At 41.3% G+C, this 25,275-nt stretch overlaps 2 protein-coding genes across 2 annotated transcripts in view; both read right to left on the bottom strand.

The window, feature by feature from the left end:
- LOC307133598 (craniofacial development protein 2-like) overlaps positions 1-25,275 on the bottom strand; it is a 1,416,430-nt gene that overhangs the window by 620,099 nt on the left and 771,056 nt on the right. The window lies entirely within an intron of this gene.
- grin2da (glutamate receptor, ionotropic, N-methyl D-aspartate 2D, a) overlaps positions 17,660-25,275 on the bottom strand; it is a gene marked incomplete at its 3' end in the record, with an annotated part of 92,264 nt that continues 84,648 nt past the window's right edge. Inside the window, exons 12-13 of the mRNA XM_079829722.1 lie at positions 22,303-22,535; positions 17,660-20,680 (exon numbers count right to left, since the gene is read on the bottom strand). Of these exons, the coding sequence (XP_079685848.1) occupies positions 17,660-20,680; positions 22,303-22,535 (3,254 nt within the window). The remainder of the gene's footprint in view (positions 20,681-22,302; positions 22,536-25,275) is intronic.

Raw genomic sequence — 25,275 nt, 5'->3', positions numbered from 1 at the left:
TCAATAATAATACTATTATGTAAAATGAACAATATTTCATGTATAGCCTAAATCTATGATATTGATCATGTGACTCCTTACAGACAGTCAGATGTTCTTGCTTCTGTTGAGGTTCAATGTACTCTTTGGATCATTCTCAGATCATGCTGGTGAAAAGAAAAAAAAAACATTCTCTCAAATTGTTATGCCATTAAAACAATTTAAATAAAACAGAAGAATTTTCATTAATGATCTCAGACATTTAAAGCATTTTCATCAGTGATCTGACTTTATACCTGCATCGTTTATCATGTTCCTTATAGGCCAAAACATAGAAGATAGAAAAGGCTTGTTGCTTGAGAAAGCTTTAAAGATGAAAAGAAACAGCACATTACTATAACAAAAATATACTTGATGCACCATTTGGAGTTTCTCGGATTGCCACACTGCAGGCAGAAACCTCTGGAGAACCTCTAGGTGCCTTTTAAAAATGTAAGTTCCTGCAAGATCTCAAAAAAAAAAACCCACTTCAGGCACTCGAAATACATATTTGAAGTTTTGTCAGTAAGGAATAGGTATTAGAGATGTGATGTTCTCCATTGGGTTCTATCAGCTGAGGAACCCCAAATGGTGCCTCAAGTATCTTTTAATTGTCACAGTGATTAGCAAGCCCCTGCCCTCGACCTCTCCGGATTCAAGTCGGATAATCTCACTGCAGGCATCCATTTCCTGTGATGCTGTAATCCAACTTCCACACAATAGCAGGAGCTCTATCAAGATAGAAATTTTCCTGAGTGCATTTCACCAGAGGCAGCAGTTTATCAACGCATTTTCGCAAATCACACCGTTAAATTAATTTCAAATTAATGTTTATCATATTATCTGGCTCTCCCAGCCAGTCCCCCAAATCCCAGATTTCTCTCTTTTGTCTGTATGTCTGTCCTTCTCCCAATCTTTCTCAATCCCGCCTGTATGATTTTTTTCATCTCTTATCGGCTTTCTCCTTGGCCTGATTTCTGCTCCACATTCTACTATACAGAAAAGGAGGCGAGAGAGAAAAATCTTTCGAAGTCTGGAGAGATACTCGCCCCTGCACTGGCACATCATCAAATAGAATTGGTCTGGTGATAAGACATAATTGAAAGATTTGAACGTAACTCAGAATCCGTGTTTGTTTGAATTACCATCTGTCACAAGCATTACGGTTCAGAGTAACAAAACAGATGCAAAGACAGTTTGATATGAAATCAATACTGAACACTATCGGTAAATAGGCCTACTCATTTATATGTAATCCTACAAGTAAGCGTATATTGAACAAGCCTTTCTCTCTCCGTTTCTTCTTCCTCTTCACACCCTCCAACTACAGCCCTGAAAGGTAAAGATTTTCTTACAGCTCGCCTCTTATTTCCTCCATTAATCTCCAGTAAATGGCCCCCATTGGTTAATTATATTCCCTCAGTGGTGGCATGGAAACAGTGTGGTTACATAAATCTTGCATTTGTAACTAATTAAAAATGGGAAAGAGAGTTCACAGACTTATGATACAAAAGAGAGAGAGCAATAGGTGTGTGTGTGTGTGTGTGTGTGTGTGTGTGTGTGTGTGTGTGTGTGTGTGTGTGTGTGTGTGTGTGTGTGGTGTGTGTGTGTGTGTGTGTGTGTGTGTGTGTGTGTGTGTGTGTGTGTGTGTGTGTGTGTGTGTGTGTGTCTTGGAAAAAAGTGCAGCAATAGTCTGTTCAAAATGTCTGATTTTGATAAATGCTCAATCTATTACTCAGGTAACCCACAGTAACCTCTCATTCTCGCTTTTCTCTCTGGAATGAGTAATACTAGTTACCTTCACCTCAGTGTGCCTGCTGAGACGAGGCGGCAACACTTTCTGCAAAGTTGCTGTCACCCGCATTTTACATGCTTATATTTCTCTCTGGTTACACAATCTCTAATATTCCTGCATAACAACTGCTTGTCTCCATTGTCCAATAGCTCTCTTTTCTCCTATTTCCAATATTTCATAAAGAATTCACTCACTCTCACAGAGCACACATGCTGAATTCACTGCAGATGCTAGCATATTTGGAATTGAAAAATAAATGTTAGATTCATCTGAAATCCTATGCTGAGGATATTGAATAGATAGCAATGTCACTACTAAGCCAACACCCATGGACATCATGCAATTCAATATGGCCAAGGTGGTAGTGAGATACGATTTAAAATTTTGTAGAATTTACAATACTCAAAGTTTTTGTAAAGGAAAGACATTTTAGGAGAAACCTCTAAAACATACAGGAAAAAATATACAAAATTGTGTGTGTAGGCCGCAATCATAAACTGCAACCATATTTTATACATCAGTGTTGTTATTGTTTACTAAAGTTTTTTTGTTAAATTAAATTAAGTTTAAATAAAAATACAAAAAATATTTATAAATATTGAACTATTGTATATACAGTGGGGAGAACAAGTATTTGATACACTGCCGATTTTGCAGGTTTTCCTACTTACAAAGCATGTAGAAGTCTGTAATTTTTATCGGTATTTAACAAGACAATAAATAATGATACATTCAATGAAAAATAAGAGATTACAAGTTGTCTCATTTAAAACCCCTTCTGAAACCCTCCCACCCAGAAATTACACATAAAATATAAAATCAACTAAAAAAATAGATTATAAAAAAAAAAAAATACAAATAATAATAATAATTAATTAATAAAAATAAATAAAAATATCATAATAAATGAACAAATAAAAATAAATAGATCAAAATAAAATATTTATAATCAAACAAATAACTAAATATAAATAACGGTGAAAGTAAACATTCCTCTCTCCAGTATCTGTCTGTCCTCTTTCCAATAGAAGTCAGTTATTGTGTAGTAGCACTAGTATTCGGAGAACAAAGTAAACCTTTTATGTGGTCTAATACAGGATCCCAGATCTTATGAAAAGTTTTGAGGGATCCTGAAAGCGAAAATCTTAACTTCTCAAGCTTTATACAGCTAAAGATTTCTTGGATCCACCTATCATGCGAAAAGTCTGTAATTTTTATCATAGGTACTGTACACTTCAACTGTGAGAGACGGAATCTAAAAAAAAAAAAGAATCCAGAAAATCACATTGTATGATTTTTAAATAATTTATTTGCATTTTATTGCATGACATGAGCTTTTAATAACCTGCAAACCAGTAAAAATGCTGGCTCTTACAGACCTGTTTGTTTTTCTTTAAAGGGATCCCCTAGAGCAGTGGTCGCCAACCCGTCGATCGCGATCGACCGGTAGATCTTTGCCACTGTCCTGGTAGCTCCCGAAAAGAAAAGATAAAAAAGTAAAAAAAATAGGCCTAGATCACGCCCTATTAATGTTCAGTTTTGCAATCATCTGTATTTCTTAATCCAAGTGCTGTATTTATTTTCAATAAAGTGACGAATGAGATAAGAGACGAGGACCGGTAAGATAACTGTCGCAAACGTCAATTTACAGATCTCCATGGTGATAGCCCGCGGCCGCGAGGTAACTGTCAAGTTAGAATGGCGGAGGCTCCACGAAAGAAGGGTAAAACATACAATTTCCATCAAGAATGGGAACAGGAATTTATTTTTACCATGGTAAAAGATAATTGCGTATGCATGTTGTGCCACCAAAAACAAGCATTATGTAAAAGAGGGAATCTGGAGCGGCAACACAATACCAACCATCCGAAATTTAAGGACAGCTACCCGCCAAAGAGCGCGATCCGTGCAAAGAAAGTTGACAAGCTTAAATCCGAGTTGAAGGCCCAGCAATCTTTTTTTACTAAATCTGCTGATCAAAATAAGGCCGCTACTGAAGCATCATTTCGTATAAGCCACCTTCTGGCTAAAAACAAAAAACCTTTTACGAATGGCGAATTATTCAAAGAAGCAATGACCATTACCACGGAGACCATTTTCAAAGATTTAAAAAATAAAGACGACATAAAAGCCTCTCTCCGTGCTGTACCTCTCGGTCCTGCATCAGTGACAAGGAGGGTCGAGTCACTGTCAGAGGACGTGGATCGACAGGTGTTAAAGGACTTGTCACTTTGTGAATATTTTTCACTGCAGTTTGATGAATCTCTGGATGCAGTGGACACAGCTCAGCTTGTTGTTTTTGTCAGAATGGTTTTCCAGGATTTTACAACAAAAGAGGACATCCTCACTCTTTTGCACTTAAAGGAGAGAACGCGAGGTGAGGATATGTACAATGAGTTTAAAAAATATGTAAGAGAAAATGACATCCCCATTCATAAACTGGTATCAATTACCACCGACGGAGCACCGGCGATGCGTGGCGTGCGCTCTGGTTTTATAGCACTGTGCCGTAATGACCCCGATTTTACCGACTTCAAGAATTATCATTGTGTGATTCACCAGCAGGCCTTGGCAGGGAAAGTCGTGGACTTTTCTCACGTTATGTCACTGGTGGTCAAACTGATAAACTCGATACGTGCAAAAAGCACTTCAGCGTCGCTTATTCAAGGCGTTACTGGATGAGCTCGATGCCGCGTATGGAGATCTACTACTTCATGCTGATGTGCGGTGGTTGAGCCGCGGGAAAGTGCTGCAGCGGTTTGTTGACTTACTGCCTGAGATAAAGACGTTTCTGTCTGCAAGAAACGAGGAGCACAAGGAACTATCAGATGATGTGTGGCTGCTGGACCTGGGGTTTCTGACAGACTTGACCGCAAAGCTGAATACACTCAACAACCAGCTCCAGGGAAAAGACCGACACCTGCCCCACATGATCAGCGCAGTGAACGCTTTTAAGTCTAAGCTCGACGTTTGGATCACGCATCTAAAAAACGGGAGGCTAACACACTTTCCCAACCTGGAAAAAATGTCACAGAGCATTAAAGACAAGGATGTTTTTCACCCTGAGAAATACTGTGCTCACCTGGACAAAGTTGCAACAGAGTTCAATATGCGTTTTGGTGAGTTGAACGAAATGGAATGTATTGCTGCATTTGTCTCAAACCCATTCATGCTCATTGATATAGAACAGGTTGCAGCCAAATTCCAGCAAGTATTTTCTTTTTCAAGTGGAGTTGACATGGAGATGATTGATTTGCAAAATGACAGAGCTGAAAGCCAGATCAAGGGACAGTGACTTTTGGGGACTTGTCAACAGAGAGAAGTTTCCTCTCCTCACTGCATGTGCACTAAAAGTGACTGCCTACTTTGGATCAACTTACCTCTGTGAAATGGCATTTTCACAGATGAAAATAATTAAATCAAAGTATAGGACCCGCCTCACTGACAGACACCTCACAGACTGCCTCAAACTTGCTGTCTCTAGCTATGAGCCAGACTTCAGAGGACTCACAGACAGTTTTCAGTCACAGCCATCACACTGACTTGAGTGAGTAACATTACTGCAGCAGTTTTGCCTTCTGATGGCATTGTGAAAAGTGATGTTGCATAAGATGGGACATATAACTGCACTTAGCTTAATTGAGATTGTCAAGCATTTTGTTAGTACAGTTCATTTATAAAATGTTAATGGTAGTACATTTACTGCTGACAATGGCACTTTTTTCAGTTCAGTGCCATTTCATATGATCTGATCACTGCAAGTGTTACAGTGTTGTTACATTGTTACAGCATTTTCTTGGTTGCATCAGTTTGAAAAAGTTGAAAATGTAATTCAAATACAATTAAAATACTAAATAAAAGGCCTCAAATTGGAAGGCGAATCTGGCCTATATTTTTCTATCTATTATTCGATAAGTAGATCTTGCCTTTCATCAAGGCCGAGGTTAGGGATCTTTGGCTTGAAAAGGTTGGTGACCACTGCCCTAGAGTTAAGACTTGTAAGGCTTAATATAACATAAATTATGTCTCTTACTGAAATATGTAGTAGAAAACCCATGAAAGATCCACGTTATTTAAAAAATCCATTACTTGGACAATGGGCGGCGCCATTTTGTTTGCGTTCTGTCGATGACGTAGAATGGTTGCACTCGGCAATCAACTGGCGCTACCCGTAGCTATTTCTACCACAACACAACTCGAAAAATGTTTCAGAGTTAAACAAAGCCAATTGATTGCTTTGTAATTGCATTTAAAACACACTTGCACACAAACTCTCACACATGTACACACCAACAGATCGGCGCGCGTGCTCACACACACACACACACACACACACACACACACACACACACACACACACACACACACACACACACACACACACATACACATCCACGCACTGCGCGCGGACATACACGCTCAATCAGCTGTAATGTTATACATGAGGTTGACTTGCCTAGTTGTCCCCTGGTTCCGATTCGGCAGGCCAGCTCTCCCTGGCTGAATCCGAAATCGCCCCCTATAGCTTCAAATAGGGCATTATTTGAGGGCACAGCCATTTGTAGTAGTGTCCGAAACCATAGTGGACGTTATTGAGTGCACTCATTCAATCCCACATTGCACCACAATAACGAGTGTACACACAACAGCTGTCCGAATTCACTCACTCATCAAGTGAACTATATTAGTGGACTAACGTATGGAATAGTGATTGAGGTTTTAGGGGGCGATTTCAGATTCAGCCCCTGTCGTGGAAACTGACGAGGGCAGCCCATAACACATCTCGATTGAGACAGCAGTCTGTCAGATGTGTGTGTGTGTATGAGCATGCAAGCGTGTGCCGATCTGTTGATGTGTGTGTGTGTGAGAGAGAGTTTGTGTGCACGTGTGTGTTTGAGTGTGTTATAAATGCAATTACAAAGCAATTCATATGTTTTGTTTAACTCTGAAACTTTTTTCGAGTTGTGTTGTGGTAAAAATAGCTACGGGTAGCGCCAGTTGATTGCCGTGTGCAACCATTCTACGTCATCGACATAGAATGCAAACAAAATGGCGCCGCCCATTGTCCAAATATGTAATGGATTTATTAAATAACGTGGATCTTTCATGGGTTTGCAACTACATATTTCAGTAAGAGACATCATTTATGTTGTATTAAGCCATACAAGTCTTAACACAGAGGATCCCTTTAAGAAGCCCACCTATTCTCCACTCATTACCTGTATTAACTGCACCTGTTTGAACTCATTACCTGTATAAAAGACACCTGTCCACACACTCAATCAAACAGACTCCAACCTCTCCACAATGGCCAAGACCAGAGAGCTGTGTAAGGACATCAGGGATAAAATTGTAGACCTGCACAAGGCTGGGATGGGCTACAGGACAATAGGCAAGCAGCTTGGTGAGAAGGCAACAACTGTTGGCGCAATCATTAGAAAATGGTAGAAGTTCAAGATGACGGTCAATCTCCCTCGTTCTGGGGCACCATGCAAGATCTCACCTCGTGGGGCATCAATGATCACGAGGAAGGTGAGGGATCAGCCCAGAACTACACGGCAGGACCTGGTCAATGTCCAGGCCCGTCTGAAGTAAGCCAATGACCATCTGGATGATCCAGAGGAGGAATGGGAGAAGGTCATGTGGTCTGATGAGACAAAAATAGAGCTTTTTGGTCTAAACTCCACTCACCGTGTTTGGAGGAAGAAGAAGGATGAGTACAACCCCAAGAACACCATCCCAACCGTGAAGCATGAAGGTGGAAACATCATTCTTTGGAATGCTTTTCTGCAAAGGGGACAGGACAACTGCACCGTATTGAGGGGAGGATGGATGGGGCCATGTATCGCGAGATCTTGGCCAACAACCTCCTTCCCTCAGTAAGAGCATTGAAGATGGGTGGTGGCTGGGTCTTCCAGCATGACAACGACCAGAAACACACAGCCAGGGAAACTAAGGAGTGGCTCCGTAAGAAGCATCTCAAGGTCCTGGAGTGGCCTAGCCAGTCTCCAGACCTGACCCGAATAGAAAATCTTTGGAGGGAGCTGAAAGTCTGTATTGCCCAGCGACAGCCCCGAAACCTGAAGGATCTGGAGAAGGTCTGTATGGAGGAGTGGGCCAAAATCCCTGCTGCAGTGTGTGCAAACCTGGTCAAGAACTACAGGAAACGTATGATCTCTGTAATTGCAAACAAAGGTTTCTGTACCAAATATTAAGTGTATCAAATACTTATGTCATGCAAAAAAATGCTAATTAATTACTTAAAAATCATACAATGTGATTTTCTGGATTTTTGTTTTCGATTCCTTCACTCACAGTTTAAGAGTACCTTTGATAAAAATTACAGACCTCTACATGCTTTGTAAGTGGGCAAACCTGCAAAATCGGCAGTGTATCAAATACTTGTTCTCCCAACTGTACATATTAAAATTACATTGTGTGTATATACTGTACAGAGTAACTGTTAAAAGTTTGGAAACATAATTTTTTAAGTTTATGTTAATTATTTAAGAAGTCTCTTTCAGAAGGCTCACCAAGGCTAATCAAAAACGTGTGTGACGCAAAGTCTGAGGACACGTCATCCACTTCTACGTCTGAAGGAGAGGCAGCAAGACGCAATGTCTCGTTCCTCTTCTCAGGGAACCATGGTTACATTTATAACCCGAGATGTTCCCTTTCGAATGGGAACTCGCACTGCATCTGACAAGACACTATGGGGGAAAAATACCCACTCTGCCATGCTGAGGGGAATGCATGTCCTATTGGCAGTGACTAAGCAAACAAAGTACTGACTCTGCCTAACCTGACTGCTAGTGTCAGATTCCCCAAAGGATGCACCAGCGAGCTGTCAGTGATACTACTCCCTACAGCCATTTCCCAAGCTACATACACTAAACAAGGAAAGTCCCGGTTTTGCGCCTTACCTTCTCTCCTTGCAGGACCAAGCGGTAGGGCTTGGCCCAAGGGCAAAGCTCAAAGGCTTGGAATCATATTCCAATTGAAAGATACCTTGAAGGAATATGGCCAGGAAAACAATAGAACTTTACTTCAGGGGGACAATAATGCCAACCCCAAGAATCACCAAGGAGCCTGGCAGTCCTACGACCTTTCTGCTTAAGCAGATTCTCTAGATTCAGCACTCTCACAGAGGCCTCCAATGAGAAGGTATTGCAAACAGGCAATAACCACTTCACATCGGATTCAAGAGACTTAAGTCCTGGAAAGACTCAGCATACCGACCCTCCAAGCGAGGGGAGTAACTCTACTCATCCCAAAAAAAGGGTTCTACAGGACCTACAGAGCATCCAAAAGTAGCTATGAAGGAGTGGCGTAATCTACATAACGACCCTCAAAAATGAGGGGAGTACTAACCAACTCATCCTGAAGTAAATTTATCAAGGAGGCTCATAGAGAGTCCTTTAACCTGATATTAATCAGCAGAGCTCTAGAGATCAGAGTACTCAGCAGCGATTCACAGAGCTCTAGCTGAAACAGCTCATCAAGGAAGCTTTAAGAAAGCCTACTGACTTGACAGAATTGTTGTACATAGCCCCAGGGAATGAAGCACTCTGCATACGACCCTCTCAAACAAGGGGAGTACAACACAGGATCAACCACGAAGACAGCTTGTCCAGTAGGCTCACAAAGAGCCAATCAACTTGACCATGTTGCTGTAAGGGCTCTAGGGAGCAGGGACTCTGTATAACGACCCTCTAAAGTGAGGGGAGAACTAATCACTAGACTTAACTTATCAAGGAGGCTTGCAAAAGAACCCTACCTATTGATATTAATGTGCATAGATCTCATAACGAACCCCTCATGCTCGATCCAAAAAAGAGCTTATCACTAGCAAGGAGCTCTAGCAAGTGGAGGCCTCAGCAGGATGACTCTCTGGAATGAGAGGAAACCTAACTACGCCCTACATAAAGGACAGCCCTACCAAGGAAGCTCACAAAGAGCCATGCCACTTGACCAATATCCAGGCGGAGCTCTAGGGAGTGAAATGCTCAGCAGGATGATTCTCTAGAACGAGAGGAGGCCTAACCATATACTAAGGACAGCTCTGTCAAGGAGGCTCACACAGAGGCTCACACACCATGCCACTCGACACCGACACAGCTCAGGGAAGTGGAGGGCTAAGCAGAACGACTCTCAAGGATGAGAGGAGGCCTAGCAACACTCTACTCTAAAGACAGCAGCCAAGAAAGCCCATAAAGAGCCTTAGTGCCACTGTCTAGAAAGAGGAGCTCTAGAGAGCAGAAGGACTCTCTAAAATGAGAGGAGGCCTAATTAACCCTTATACTACAGGACAGCTCTATCGACAAGGCTCATGGAGAGCCTTACCACCTGACACCACGGAGCTCAAAGGAATGGAGGCCCAGCAACACTTTACTCTAAATACAGCAACTAAGGAGGCTAATAAGGAGCCTTAGTGCCCTGTCTAGAAGGAGGAGCTCTAAAGAGCAGGACGACTCTCTAAAACGGGAGGAAACCTAACAACACTCTTAAACTCAAATTTGCCAATGAGGCTCACTGGTAGCCTTTCCACTTGAGACTAAAATTAAACAAAGCTCCAAGGAGTGAAGTACTCAGCTTGATAACCCTCCAAAGCAAGGGGAGTACTGGCAGCATCTAAAAAATATATTAGTTTGTTAAGGAAGCTTGCTGAGAGCCATACAACTTGACACTAAAGCTAGACGGAGCTCAAGAGAGTCGAGTACTCAGCATCTTAACCCTATAAAACAAGGGGAGTAATAACAGCGCTCAACCATCAATAAACTTGTCAAGGACGCTCTTTACAAAAGCCATTCAACTTGACACGGAACCCAAAAATAGCTCTAGGGAGCAAAGTACTCGGCATGACGACCCTCTAAAACAAGGGGAGTACCGATAGCGTTGAACTGTAAATTAGCTTGTCATGGAAGCTTCACAGAAAGCCCTCCAACTTGACTCTTAACTCTAACCAGAGTTCTTAGAGAGCAGATCACTCAGCATGATGACCCTTAACACGAAGGGGGTACCGACAACACTCAGCCATAACTAAATTTGTCAAGGAGGCTCCCAAAGAGTCAATCAGCTTGACAAACACTAAACAGAACTCCTAGGGAACGGAGTACTCAGCATGACAATTCTCAAAAAGACGAGGGGAGTACTAACAACTTTCAACTAAAAGTTAGCTTGTCAAGGAGGCTCACAGAAAGCCCTTCAACATGAATGGAGGTTTTAGAGGGCGGAGTGTTCAACATTATGACCCTCCAAAACAAGGGGAGTATTTACAACGCTCAACCGAATTTAAGCAAGGAGGCTTAGAAAAAGCCATTCAACTTGACCCTAGCATAAACAGAGCTCCTAGGGAGCAGAATACTCAGCTTTAAGGCTCCTTAAAACGAGGAGAGTACTAACATTGCTCAGCTGTAACTAAGCTTGTCAAGGAGGCTCACTGAGAGCCATTCAACTTGAAACTAATTTAATGTTTAAAACTTTGTAGAGTACTCAGCATGAGGACCATCAGAACAAAGGAAGCATGCTCAGGCAGAACTGCTCCTATCAAGGAGGCTCACAGAGGACTATTCAACTTGATACTAATGCTAAACTAAGCTCTAGGGAGTGGGGTACTCAGCATAATGATCCTCTAAAATGAGGGGAGTACTAACCACGCTCAATTACTAAATTCAGTTAACCAAGGAGGCTCACAGAGAACCATTCAACTTGATACTAACACTAGTAGGCTACTAAGTTTACTTCCATGCAGTGCTCAAATACCTAGAGTAGAAGAGCCCCAAAAAACTTTGTGGACAACACTCTACTCTGACAATAAGCACACTCCCCAGCCTCAGCATTTTTTTTTTAGGGCGGGTGGGGTTGGGGTATGGATTGGTGGTATTACCCTCACGCTAGGGAGGGAGATATCTCCTGGAACCTGCTGTTACTGAGACTCACAGCTCTGAGATCAAAGTGTCAAGCCTCAAGGAACAAGAATTTATTTTCCTCCTATAACAGATGCATTCCTGTGGCAACAATAGCAACCATAAACATCCAATTTCATTGGTCGTGTGCTTAGTAAAACCGTCACCTGTGTGTGGACAGCAGAGGGGGTGGATTTAATAACATTCACCTCATCATACTCTGCATCAAATTCCTCAGAATAACATTCCACCTTAATCAGAGTTAGCAGAAAGAGTAAAAAAAAAAAGGCCCATCAGACTCCTCCCATGCTCTGCCTACAACTCCGCTATCGATTCCACATTGACGCTACGGCAGCCACAGGAACCAAACCACAGTTTGCAGGCGCTCAACTCTCACTAAAGAGTTAATCATAGCAACAGCATTACACAGCATAACTCACTCACTACTGCCATGAATGCATAGCTACAAGCTTTTTTCAACTCCCTAGAGCTCGTACAAATGCTGACATGGGTGGAGTTTCTCAGTGCGACCGCATCACAAACCAAGCATTCAACTCCTTTGAGAGCCAAACATGCTCCGTTCAAAAGCTAGATTCTTATCACTTTATCGAGAAACATGCGAGAACAGAGTCCACAAATGCATATGAGTGCCTTCAACCCCCTCGAGAGCCGAACGTGCACATGAAAATGCTTTCCTTCAGAAGAGAATCAAAGCACAAAGCTTCTTACTAGACTCTTTCAGTAGTCTCACAAACGCATCAAATGAGCACATACAGCTTGCTTGAGGAGTCAAACACGCTCCATCCATGGTGTTTCTGTCTAACACACACATACAAACAAACGGCTCCTGAAGGTGAAGAAGAGGATGACATGTTCCTCAGGCGCCCTTTTATACTCACGGTCGCACAGGAATGAAGACACGTTTAGACTCGTGCTTCAGGCACCAGTCATGCTGAGGCGTTCTATATAGCATCTTGTCAGACGCAGTGTGAGTTCCCATTCGAAAGGGAATATTGTAATATACTGATTTGATGCTCAATAAACATTTATTATTATTATTAGTAGTAGTATTATTAACATCAGTGTGGAATACGGGTTTTGCTGCTAAACATTTTTTGTGGAAACAATGATACCATTCAAACATTTGTGGTAAGATTTATTTTTAAAAAAGAGAACATTTTATACTTTTATTCATCAAGGGTGCATTAACTTGATCAAAAGTGACAGTGAAGACTTTATGTTACAAAAGATTTGTGTTTAATAAATTTAATAAATAAATTGAATGAATGCAAATAAACGCTGTAACATTGAACTTTCTATTCATAAAAGAATCCTGACAAAATTTGTTTTCAACATTGACAATAATAATAATTTTTCCTGAGAACTAACTCAGCCTTGTTCATTGTACTTTCATTTATCAAAGAATCCTGAAAAAAGTTGTTTTCAACATTGATAATATAAATAAATGTTTCCCGAGAACCAACTCAGCCTTGTTCATTGTACTTTCTATTTATCAAAGAATCAAAAAAGCTGTTTTCAACATTGATAATAATAATAATAAATGTTTCCCGAGAACCAACTCAGCATATTAGAATGATTTCTGAAGGATCATGTGACACTGAAGACTCGAGTAATGTTGCAGAAAATTCAGCTTTGCATCACAGGAATTCAATTTGTAATAATATTTTGCAATACTACTGTTTTTACTGTATTAAAATAAATGCAGCTTTTGCGAGCATAAGAGACTAATGTTTCCAAACTTTTCCCCAAAAAGTTCTCCCAACTCTATTAAAACCTATTAAAGATTCTCTGCATGAATCAAGGCAAAACATAGGTGTCCTCACCAGCGATTTCAAAAGGCTTTTCAAGTCCTCGCTCTCCTCAGAAATCTAAAAAACAAAGACTTAGATAATGACTTACCTCTTTTGCTGTCAATCACAAATATTCTCTGTTAAACATGCTGAAAACAACAAAACAGACCAAACAGTGTTGTATTAAAAGTCTTTTATTCTGTTCTGCTCTTAGCACAGCATAGTATAGTCTCCCATGGTCGAGTGGCCCAGCGAGTGGCCCCCCTGTGAGGCTCCCCTACTGAGAGGAGTATGGCACAAGAACCTAACACAGTGGTACCGGGGGGCACTACCGTCCTGGCACAGAGTGGCATAAAACATAACTGGCTCTGCTCAGCTACATTATCATAAAGTATTACAGAGCAGCATCGCATGTGTTCGAATGGGTTTTCAGCATAACACACTGCAGCTTGGCACAGAAAGAGCGCACACACATACCGCTTCCAAAGCCAGAACTGTTTGATGTGGAGACTGCAAAGCTTTTGACGTAGGGAGGTCAAATCTATCTGCTAAGACCTACTACGTCAAGATGGACGCTCATAGTGATCCCAGTGAGCCTTCTCCCAGTGAGTTGCTCTCAAAAATGTCATCACCTCGTCCCAAAACTTTCACCAGTGACTCATACACACCGTTGGTTATATGCAACAAAAATTCATTGTGGTCGATGGTCGGCCATGTTATTCATAAAAACACAGTTGAAAACTGGTCTCTGATGTCAGCTTTTATGAGATGAAAGAGGACAAAGAGACAAAAGAAGATCAATTCAAAGAGAATAAATTCAGTAGATAAACATTATTTATATATATGCATGTTATTTGTTGAAATATATAATTTATATCTATATGTATATATTTATATGCTGCTGCTTCAATAAGAGACTTCTCCTTATAGTAATAAACCAATAAACAAACAAACAAACAAACAAAACATTTACTGTCAAAGACGCTATCAACACAACAAGACACGTCTACTGAAAGGCCTTTTTAAGATTCTTGGTGGCGGGTGGTTCCTACTAAAACATGTGCATTGTGCCTGATATTATTAAACAAAAAACAAAAAAATTAAAAACGGCATTATCTTAAGGTCCTTGCTGATTCAGCCCAAACATTTTATCAAAGCTGTCTAGTTAATTTAATGTGCGCATTGGAATGGAAAATTATTTTTCGCAGCTAATACATGAAACACATCTTAATTATCAAGTCTGCCAACAGAAATGTTTGAAAACAATACTCTTGTCTTCAGCTATACTGCTTTGCTGAACAGCTATTTCTCTATTGCTATCTAAACGTCACAAACACATATATGAGGTACATCTATATATAAAGTAATCCAGACACATATTACACAACAAAGTTGGAGTCAAAAGGATATACATACATAAGCTGCCAAATATTCTAAATGTTAATGTCAAACTACTCGGAATTACTCTGAAATCCGTGACAGTGAGGCAGAGTGTTATGATTCTGGATTTTTTACTGCCCTCCCGATTTCTCCAAACAAAAGTCATCTGTGTTTTAAAAAATGTAAATAATCATCACCCACTGTTTCTAGTACTTCAAAGTCTCTAGACATTATGGTTTACCCCATTGACAACAAAATATACCCCAATTAATTAGTACTACTTGTAAAAAAGCTCAGCATACAACAAATAAGCTAAATATGGCTCAGATGCAGTTACAAGCACACACAAAAAACAATTAGCCTGTTGGACTGTGCATGGTTCTGTGTCAAATATGCAATTAAATAAATGTATACATACATATATATATATATATAAAGAACAACATACATAACATGTTTCAAATCAAATTTAAAATAGTCAAACTTTGCTGCTGGCTTGACAAACCCATGTCTGAAAGTTTAAAAATCCTTGAGTTTGAATCATTCAGGATCTACAGGGTTCCTACAGATTTTCCATTTCACAATTCCATACTTTTCCAGACTCAAATTTCCAAACCTCTCTGTAGATTCTTTAGACCATATTTAACATAAATTATTAATTTCATAAAGCATTATTTTCAGCGTTATGGTTGATATATAGTATAGTCATCTGTAAATATTTTTTTTCTCTCTTTTGTTTCATTGGGCTTTCTCAAAGTGATACTATGTAACATGTGCTTACATGATCAGAATAACCCTAAAACATTTTATAACCTGTAAATTCATCTCGGACACATCGGTGTGATACTGATCACCAAACAGCAAAGTACAGTCAGATTTAGATGATGGTTTGCTCCTTTATCTGTTGCTGGTTTGAGTGGCACACACACTTATTGGATGGAGTAGCTTGAATATCATATGATTTGTTCAGAAAGGTGTTGGGAATTTGAAAAACATAAAATAAAAAGTGTTCAATACCGTATACTGGCTTTCTCAAGGTAATATAACTACAGAATTGACCACTAATCTAAAACAAAACAAACTCATAAAGGCAATGAAATATATAGGCATGGAATAGACGTTTAAATACTATATAAACAAAATAAATAAAACAAAACATAGTTGACTCAGACCTGCTGCCAACACGCATTGCCCTTACCAATATTCACAGTCAATTATAGCGATCACTTCAAAAATGATAGCTTTAGGCTAATGGTAAAAGCAAAATTAAACAAAAGATCTACCTGACTGGTTTGCTAATCAGTCTTTTCCTCACAGTTAACAGAATACTTGATCTAGCTTTTTAAAAAAACTAACAGATATGTCTAGTAAAAGCATAAAATTGCAACTATTTTGCTATCATTTGACAAGTTTATCCTTGCTGCTAATTGTACAGCTTAAGCAAACTCGCTAAGCAAGTATGGATATTGTGTCCGAAGCTAATAAATGGCAGAGCAGAGCAGCTTATAAAAAAATGTGTAAAAACACAGTGTTAAACTGTAAACAGTGCTCTCCTTCACTTATCGCTCTCTGAATGATGACGTGTCTTTCATCACTGACATCTCGGTTAGCGAGTACAGTGCTGCAGTATGGCTAGCCCTGTCATCCTGGCACTCACAACCTCAGCGTTCAAAGCTACCCTAACTGGCTCAGACTAGAAGGTCTCCCCCGAGAAAGCTACGATCTTAAAAGTGTCTTGGTTGCAGCACACCGTGTTGTCATGGCAACATGTACATTCAGTCGAGAGGGGAAGGGCTGCCACCGATTGTAGGTAGTTGAAACATTGCATGTGCCCTATGGTAATACAGCAGAGTGCTTATAATCTTTTAATAACTTAACACAACTGTTTTGAACCAGACCACAAAACATATATATTATATATAATAAAATAACTTTTAAATATAAAATATATGTATTGAATGCTGTTTGTAGTTAATTGTGTATTGCTCAAGGGATAAGAATGAAACATGAGGACCTGCGAGATGATTTCAACAGAACAGGACTGTACATCAGCTCCACTTAAGCTAGGCATTCAGCTTCAGTAAACCAATATGTGATCGGTCATGGCTAGCTTACCCTGTTCCTAGGAATACAAACACTGACGACAACACACAGAATGCTATATGTCAATTTGCGGAAGGTGGAGGCCAAGGAAAATGCTCTGAAAGAAGAAAAATGGATTGCTACTTTTCTTTGTGAAAGCTTCCCTTGAGATATTTTGAACAATTATACAAAACAACTACATCATGATTCAGAGCTCTGAGGGCAAAAGAGAAAAAAAGATGGGTGTGGGGCGTTAGGGCGTTGCATTTTGACAGAATCTCCCTTTGAAAAAATCGTTCCTGAGCCATCGAGCAGCAAAACACTCCAACAAAAATCACATTTACCCACAAACTCGGCACACCACCTTAAAGCCCCTAAGAAGTAAGAGAAGCAAAGCCAATTCCATATGAACAGCCTCGCTAACATCGACAAGATTTGTCAGCATGGCAGTATTCCATTCTTACACAAAAAAAGAGAAAGGGCTACAATTTATGTGACATCCCAATCCAGGTTTGTCTCTAAGGAGCATTAGAGCTTTGTGCAAGAGGAGGGTGCCAGTGAAAACAACCCAACTCGACTGCTATGAACAGTTAACAGTTTGTGGCAGGAGCAGGTGACTTGATCGCCCCTGGGGCTACTTGCTGATGTTCCTCATTTAATTTTGTTCCTCAAACCTCACTCTCCACACTGGAGAATTGGGCAGAGCCTCGACGGGAGCATAGGCTTTTGGTTTTGAGGGGAAGATGTGGGGATTGATACCTTTGGGGTTGGGGAACGGACCGCAGTTTCTGGTATTGGAGCTTAGCACTAGAGGAGGACAAAGAGGAGGGCTGTGGGGCACCAGGTGTAGATGAGACAACTGAAGGGGAGGAAACTGAGGAGGAGGAGGTAGGGGGTGGTACATGTATATGGTGAGAGGAAGAGGGTGGTGCTGGGAGTGCAGGGACCATTGGAGAGGTTAAAGAAGGTGGTAGACTCTGAGGAGGGGATGGCGGTTGTCGGGACCGGTCTGAACGCTGTGGTCTTTGTGCATTGAGGTTGGACTGGCTTCCAGATTTTGCCTGGCTCTGAGCCCGATCCGGTTTGGATGATTGCCGTTTGGGCCTTACACTGCTGCTGAAACTGTGACAGTGGGGGAGTAGTTCCTCCTGGCTCCTAGAAGTCACACGATTCCATTTGGAGTGAGTGCTGGCAGAGTGATGGGGCGACTGACAAGAACAGGATGTGTGGCCTCGACTCTTCTCTTGAGACCTGCTTTTAGATTTCTTTTCAGTCTTGACTGGTAATTTATCTACAGACCAGTATCTTCGAGGAGGTGGGGGAGTCAATGGAGTTGGAGGCCACTGATTTGATCCTAAGCCTCCTGATCCCCATCCTGTTCCTGCACCAAATCCCAAGCTACTTTCTCCACCACCCAATCCCAAAAAGGAGTCATCTCTACTGTTTATACTGTTTCCTCTTTCTCTGGCAGGGTAGGTGCCAAAGAACCATCCCCCTCCTCCAATGCCTCCAACTGCCCTTCCTTCGTGACCCTCCCAATATCTCTCAAACTTACCAAACTCTCCAGAGGAACCTTCATCATCTGTGTATATCTCAACAGTTTTTTCTCTGTCCCTTTCAGACTCAGAGTTCATTCCTCTGCTTTCTCGTCTTCTCCCCTGTTCTTCTGGTCTACTTCTTTCCACTTCAGACTCCTCATCTTCTTCTTCTGATTCCCATTCGTGAAATGACAGGCCTTCTCTCGAGCAAGGCTTACCTCTACACTGATTTCCCAAAAGGGGCCGACTCTCGACACCTCTTCCATGCTCATCTCTCTCAGCTCCTACAGACTTTCGTCTTTTAGAGGTAATGGGAAGTAGGGGTACAAATGACGATTGAGACTCTGAAGTTGGGTTCCCACTACCCCAAAATTTGACGGTTGAAGAAGGTTTGTTTGGGGTGGAAAAATGCTTGTTGTTGGACCTTGGCCTGGAGTGGCGAAGTGATTTCGGGCTTCTGTGATGTCTTTCCTTTCCCCTACTGCCTTCTTCATTATCTCCTCCTTGATCATCCCTATCTCTCTTTACTCCATCTCTATCCCACTCATAACTCCTGGTAGAGCTTTCACTCTTTTTTCGGAAAGAACTCCGCCTCAGTGCAGGATAGGAATAATATTCCTGACCTATTCCTTTTTCGAAATCATCTTTTCTGTCAATATCTACTTCCTCTTGTTCAGGTCGCTTTTCCCTCTCCCTTCTTCTGGATTTATCTTCTTTTTTCTTTTTCTTTTTCACCTTACGTCTTTTACGCTCCCTTTCTCTTTCACGCTCTTCTCTCTTCTTTTTCTTTCTACCCTTCTTCCTCCTCTTTCTCTCTCTTTCTCTTTCTTTGTGATGCCGTTTCTCCTCCTTCACTTCTCTATCTCCAGCTGCTCTTCTACCTTTTTCTTTCTCTCCCCATGATGCCCACCATTCTTGAAGCTGTGCAAGCTGACTGCCTGCTCTATCGCTCACTTGTGCTCTCTGTGCACAAGGTTTGCGGGGTGGTATAGGTGGTGGCGGAGGACTGCTGGGCAGGGATCGAGAAGACATACGTGAACGACTTTTTCTCCTCCCCAAAAGCAAGCTTGACTCCTCCGTGAGCTCATCGGTGTCATAGTCCTCATACACTTCTTGTACATTTGCCCGGTATCTGAAGCTCTGTGATGATGTGTACGATGATGAAGAGGAGGGAGAATTAGATCGGGAGACTGATTCTGAAGATGAGGAGGAACTGGAGGTGCTGGAGCTGCTGGAGGAAGTGGATGTATAGCATATAGATGGAGAAGGTGAGGGCGGAGTTTGTGTTGGGGAAGACAGGGGCACAGGTATAGGCAGAGGAAGGGGAGGAGGACGACGTCCTCTTCTTCCACCACCATCCCTCATTCCATATCTGCCACCCCCTCTTCTTCCGAGTGGAAGGATGTTTTCGTACAGTGGCCCCCCTGAGCCCTTCCTTTTTGAGAAGCTGCTTCTCCTCCAGTTAGATTGAAGGGGTGGAGAGGGAAGAGGCAAAGCAGGGTTAATTGGCAAGTGTCCAGAAGCTTGACCTTTAGGAGGTAACCGTGGATTCCCAGATGATTTTGTTCCTCGATTCTTAGTTTTTGGAGTTTGAGTGCCTACATTTTGAGGCTCTACAGATACCCCTAAGCCCTCTGGATCAATTGGCCCATAGTATCTCTTGTATTCATCCAGACCTCCCTCCCCTCCAGTTATTCCTGCACCCCAGTGAGGGGGCATGCCTTGGAATTGTGTTAAGTCTGTAATCCCGCTGCTCACACCACCAGGCTTCTCAGGGCCCACCTTTGGACGTGTCCACCGATCTACCACAGCTAATCGGCGATCATGGCGTGGTAGGAAAGTAGAGCAAGGCATGGGTGCTCCAAGAATGGGACTGTTCGATGGCCCTAGAGCCATTCCAGAATGTCCACCTGATGGAGGGGAGCCAGGAAGAAGAGCACTGTATACTGGTGGTGGCTGCTGGTGGTGTTGCTTTTGTTGTTGTTGCTGCTGTTGTTGTGCCTTAGAAATAGGGGGATTGGCCAAGGCTGTAGAGATCACATGAGGCGGCGGAGGAGGTGGAACTGTGGAAACATGATGATATTGAGGAAGTGTGCTTTGGGAACATCCAGGAGCTGTTTCATCCTCAAAATTGCAGCAGCTGTACATTCCCTGTAAGAGATAACAAGCAACAGATTTATTTAGCAAACAGTTCAGGATATCATAATATTCCCCTTGGTGATATACAAACAAATTTAGACGCTTGGAAAATGTCTCTGTAAAGACGTGAAACATTACCATAATAATGAAATTGTAAAGCTCCCAGTGCTTTGATGATGCAAGAGTACACACTGTAAGCTCAGCTAACCTTTCTCTGAGGTAATGGCAATGCTGACCTCACTGTTTGAGTGTCCCATCTAACCTAACTGTCTTACATTTATCTCAAAGAAAGTCTGTTTGGGGATTTACGGTTCTTTCCCTAATGTAAACAAAGACACACAGTGATAATACAGAATGAATAAATGATCCATCTTCTGTCATCTTCCTCTGTTATTCATTACTATGAGAGAAGTTAGGGGCTTTCATAAAATCCCTCTGTGTGTGCAGTGGAAATGCTGGATGTGCCATCGCATTTTAGAAATGACAGGAATTAAAGGAATGTGCTGCAAAGTTCCCTTCTAAGGATTTAACGCCAGATTACTGCGTGTCAGTCTTTTGTTCTTGTTGCAAGTAACAAGACTTGCAAAAGGGGTAATCTTTCCTTTTACTTGCAAATAACTTCAAACGATTTCAGTTTTGTTTAGGTTCATTGTTACATTTCCTGGGCTACTTATTTTAGTTTGCAGAACTGGAATTAAGTAATTATTATGACACAATTATAGCTTCTTAATAGATTTTATCACCTTCTCTCTAATATCAACAGTGTTTCATAAGAAATATTCAAAAATGAATACATGTATTAGTGGATCTGATTAATTAAATATGTTTAACACAATTTTAAGCACCATTAACAAATGTATTCAATTTGATATTAAAATTAATCTGTTCAGTGTGATAAAAAAAAAAAAATGGGAAGCCTTATTAATGCATCTGATTAATTAAATATGTTTAACACCTTTTTTTAAGCACCATTAACACATTTATTCAACTTGATATTAAAATGTATCTGTTTTGTGGGATTTTAAAAACAAATGGGAAGCCTTCAGAACTGACCAAAACAGTTTGGAGTCACAGCAAGTCTCTCTCTCTCTCTCTCTCTCTCTCTCTCTCTCTCTCACACACACACACACACACACACACACACACACACACACACACACACACACACACACACACACACACACACACACACACACACACACACACACACACACACACACACACACACACACACACACACACACACACACACACACACACACACACACACAATCTCTACGAGAGCACTTGTTTATCAGTAGCCTAAATGACTAAGAAAACCATTCACCAATTATTTATTTATAAATCAAACCCAGATGGGACATTTAATAAAAAGTCATTTGCAGGCTTTATATAATGAAACTGAATAATTATTGAAGCTCAAAAAGTGAAACATCCTCCACAAGTGAAACACCATCATTCATAAAAATGGTGGTGGGAACAAAATGAATATATATTCTGAGTGCCATTAACACAAATTTAAGAACAATAAGTACACATATTATTTAGTTATTAACTGAATGCATTCAGTTCATTTTGACAAAATTGACAGCCTTAATATTTATATTATTAATGCTATTATTTGGGTCACTCACCCGACTGAAAGCCAGTAGGAAGTCAAGTCCTCCTGAGCGGCCCATACAGTGGCGAAGCTTCCAATAGACAAGATGCTCCCATGCAAACACCAGCAGACTTAGGCCCATGGCAACCAGAAGCATATAGAAGACTCCTGCCATGTTGTCTATGTCCAGTTTGGAACTCATCACCTCAATCTTATCATTATGGCAGATGCCAGACAACCAGAGTCGTTCAAGCATGTCAATCTCATCTGAAATGAATGAAAAGATGTGCACAATGACAGGAGATAAGAAGCATGAAAGATATGCAGTCCTACAAACAGGGGACAAGACAGATGGACAGAATGAAAAAAGGCTAAGGAAACTAAAAGAGTACTAGAATCTAACCGTATTGTTGGGAAAAGTGAGTCTTTAATTCAAATCTCCTGATAGCGGAGATCTTGGTTTAGCTTCAGTTATTATTACACTGTGTTCACAAAAAGGTGAAAATGGAAAAGAAAAAAAAGAGGAAAAGAATCATGAAAGGCAAGGAGGAGGAAAGAGAGAGGCAGAGAAAGAGAGACTGGAGGATAATAACAGCTTTGATGGAGGTCTGAAATGGCCTGGTTTCGAGGCTCTTGTGATAAGACAGGCCTGGAGTAGTTTGGAGATGAAAGCTCTAGACTGATGGGCCTACCTCCCAACAATAGCCATTAGTGCATTTATCAGAGTGAAAATGTCACTGTGGAAAAAATGAAGGAATGACAAGGGCATGTTTCTGGGTAAAAAAAACAAAAAAAAAAAACACATGCATTTAGATGTCTGCTTTATATCGAGGATTATTCTTTCACTTCGAAGGAGGGAAAGAGATAAGACTAAATCCTCTTTTCATATGAAACAAAACATAAAAACATAACTGCATTGATCCGCAGGTTAATTATGTTTCATGACAATATGGCCTTGAACTATGGCTTAGGTAATGGAAAATTTAATCATAGGAACTGAAATCATAATATTTTTCATTATATTTATTTATTCAAACAAGCAAAAATATGCCTAATGAGAATCCAAATTGGAACGCATCAAAATTAAAAACCGAGGCGTTTGACTACCGCAATGTTTACTGAAGTGACCCTTTGGCTATTCATAATTGTGTTCATTTGCTGTGAAACTTTTTCTAATTTCATTTATCATATTTCAGTGAGTCCTATCACATTTAGAAGTGGCTTGGTCTCCTGCGTTGCTTCAGTAGTAATTGGCCTGTATGGGAAAAGTGCTCTGGAACTGCCTGTCTCAAGCCTCACTGAAGAATACAAATGTACCAAAGTGAGACGGGACATGACCTTGACCGAGACTGAAGATGCCGTAATACAAGCGGCTGCTCCCAGACTGATATTGGGAGGAGGTGGACCACGACTGAGGCCATACAGTAAGCAAAATCTGCTCTCAGGCATGGAGATATTGTAGGACAGGTGCAGCAGGGAAGAGGGGGTTTTGGACTCAGGACAAGCCGGCCCTCATGGTACAAGGCAACATCCGCCCAGAGAAGAAAGCTGATAGTAGCCGAGGTCCGGCAGCAAGAGGAGGCAGAGAGATGCACAAAGGCAGTCTCACAGGCCAAACAGGGACAGTGGACTAACTGGGAAAACTTGGAGAAACGTAAGCTCACCTGGAGGGATCTTTGGGAGATGGAAGGAAACAGGCTGAGCTTCATCATTAAAGCCACCTACAATGTTCTTCCTACACCCAAGAACCTAAACAGTGGACTGGAGAAGATCCATCATGTCCTCTCTGTTGCAAATTGAGTCTTTCCCAAGGCCGTTACACCTGGAGGTACAATCAGGTCCTGAGACAATTGGCGATTATCATGGAAGGAAGGAGAACCATCACCAATGCCCTCCCTCCTCCAAAACATGTATGCTCAAAATCCATTACATTCATAAGAACAGGACAACTTCCAATGAAGCCAACTGCAAAAGTAGAATCGACACTGCTGGACGCTGCCCGGGACTGAAAAAGGCAAGTTGACCTAGACCGGAAGCTCAGCTTTTCCCCAGAGATAATTACAACTAACCTCAGGCCGGACCTGATCATGTGGTCAACCTCGCAAAAGTGTCTGTTCATTGTGGAACTAACTGTGCCATGGGAGGCTACAGTTGGTGAAGCGAATGAACACAAAAGCCTGAAGTACTAAGAACTAGCAGCCGAAGTAGTACAACAGGGCTGGCGAACCCAGTTGATCCCAGTAGAGATTGGTTGCAGAGGTTTTGTAGCCACAACAACAACTAGGCTATTGAAGGGGTTGGGAGTCAGAGGACAGGCCTTCCAACAATCTGTTAGGTTGCTGTCAGAGGCTGCTGAGCAAAGCAGCAACTGGCTGTGGCTAAAAAGGAAGGACCTCAAATGGACTGCAAAATGACCAAGAAGGGTAAAAGCAGAGGGGAGAATACCTGGGACGCCAGGGGTTGCTGTTGAGCCCTTTGGAGGTGTCGTGAGTCTATCAATGAAACACCAAGGAAGGAGGGTGCCCACCTGATGACCCCCATGATGTGATTACCCCTACCCACTCAAGATGTTAAGAAAGTGCCGATTATTCAAAGGGATTGTACTATCAAGTCCTATATGCTCAACCAACTAATCATTATGGGGCAACTCACTAGGTTCCTTATCAAAGAGTCTCATCAAAGAAAAACAAGTAATGCTGGAGAAAAGCATGTGAATGTATGCATATGAGAGATGGAGAGAGGGGGAGACACCCCAGAGAATCAGAACAACAAGTGTAACACCACTTAAAAAGGTTTAATAAAAATAAAATTAAAAAAATCCTGCTCAGTCAATATGTAGCGAATCACTAAGAATATTTGTCTGTCAAGGGTGAAAATCAGGGGTTTGAGACTGAGTATTACATCTCCACAAAAAAACAACAAACCACTATTAGCAAGGGTTAACTTCTTAACCTAAAAAGTTTGTTAAAACAGGGAACTGGGGTGTATCTAGGTATTCATTTCATTT

The sequence above is a fragment of the Gobio gobio genome, assembly GCF_949357685.1.
Source record: "Gobio gobio genome assembly, chromosome: 11".
NCBI classification, from domain to species: domain Eukaryota; kingdom Metazoa; phylum Chordata; class Actinopteri; order Cypriniformes; family Gobionidae; genus Gobio; species Gobio gobio.
This window is presented reverse-complemented; position numbering and strand designations above follow the sequence as displayed.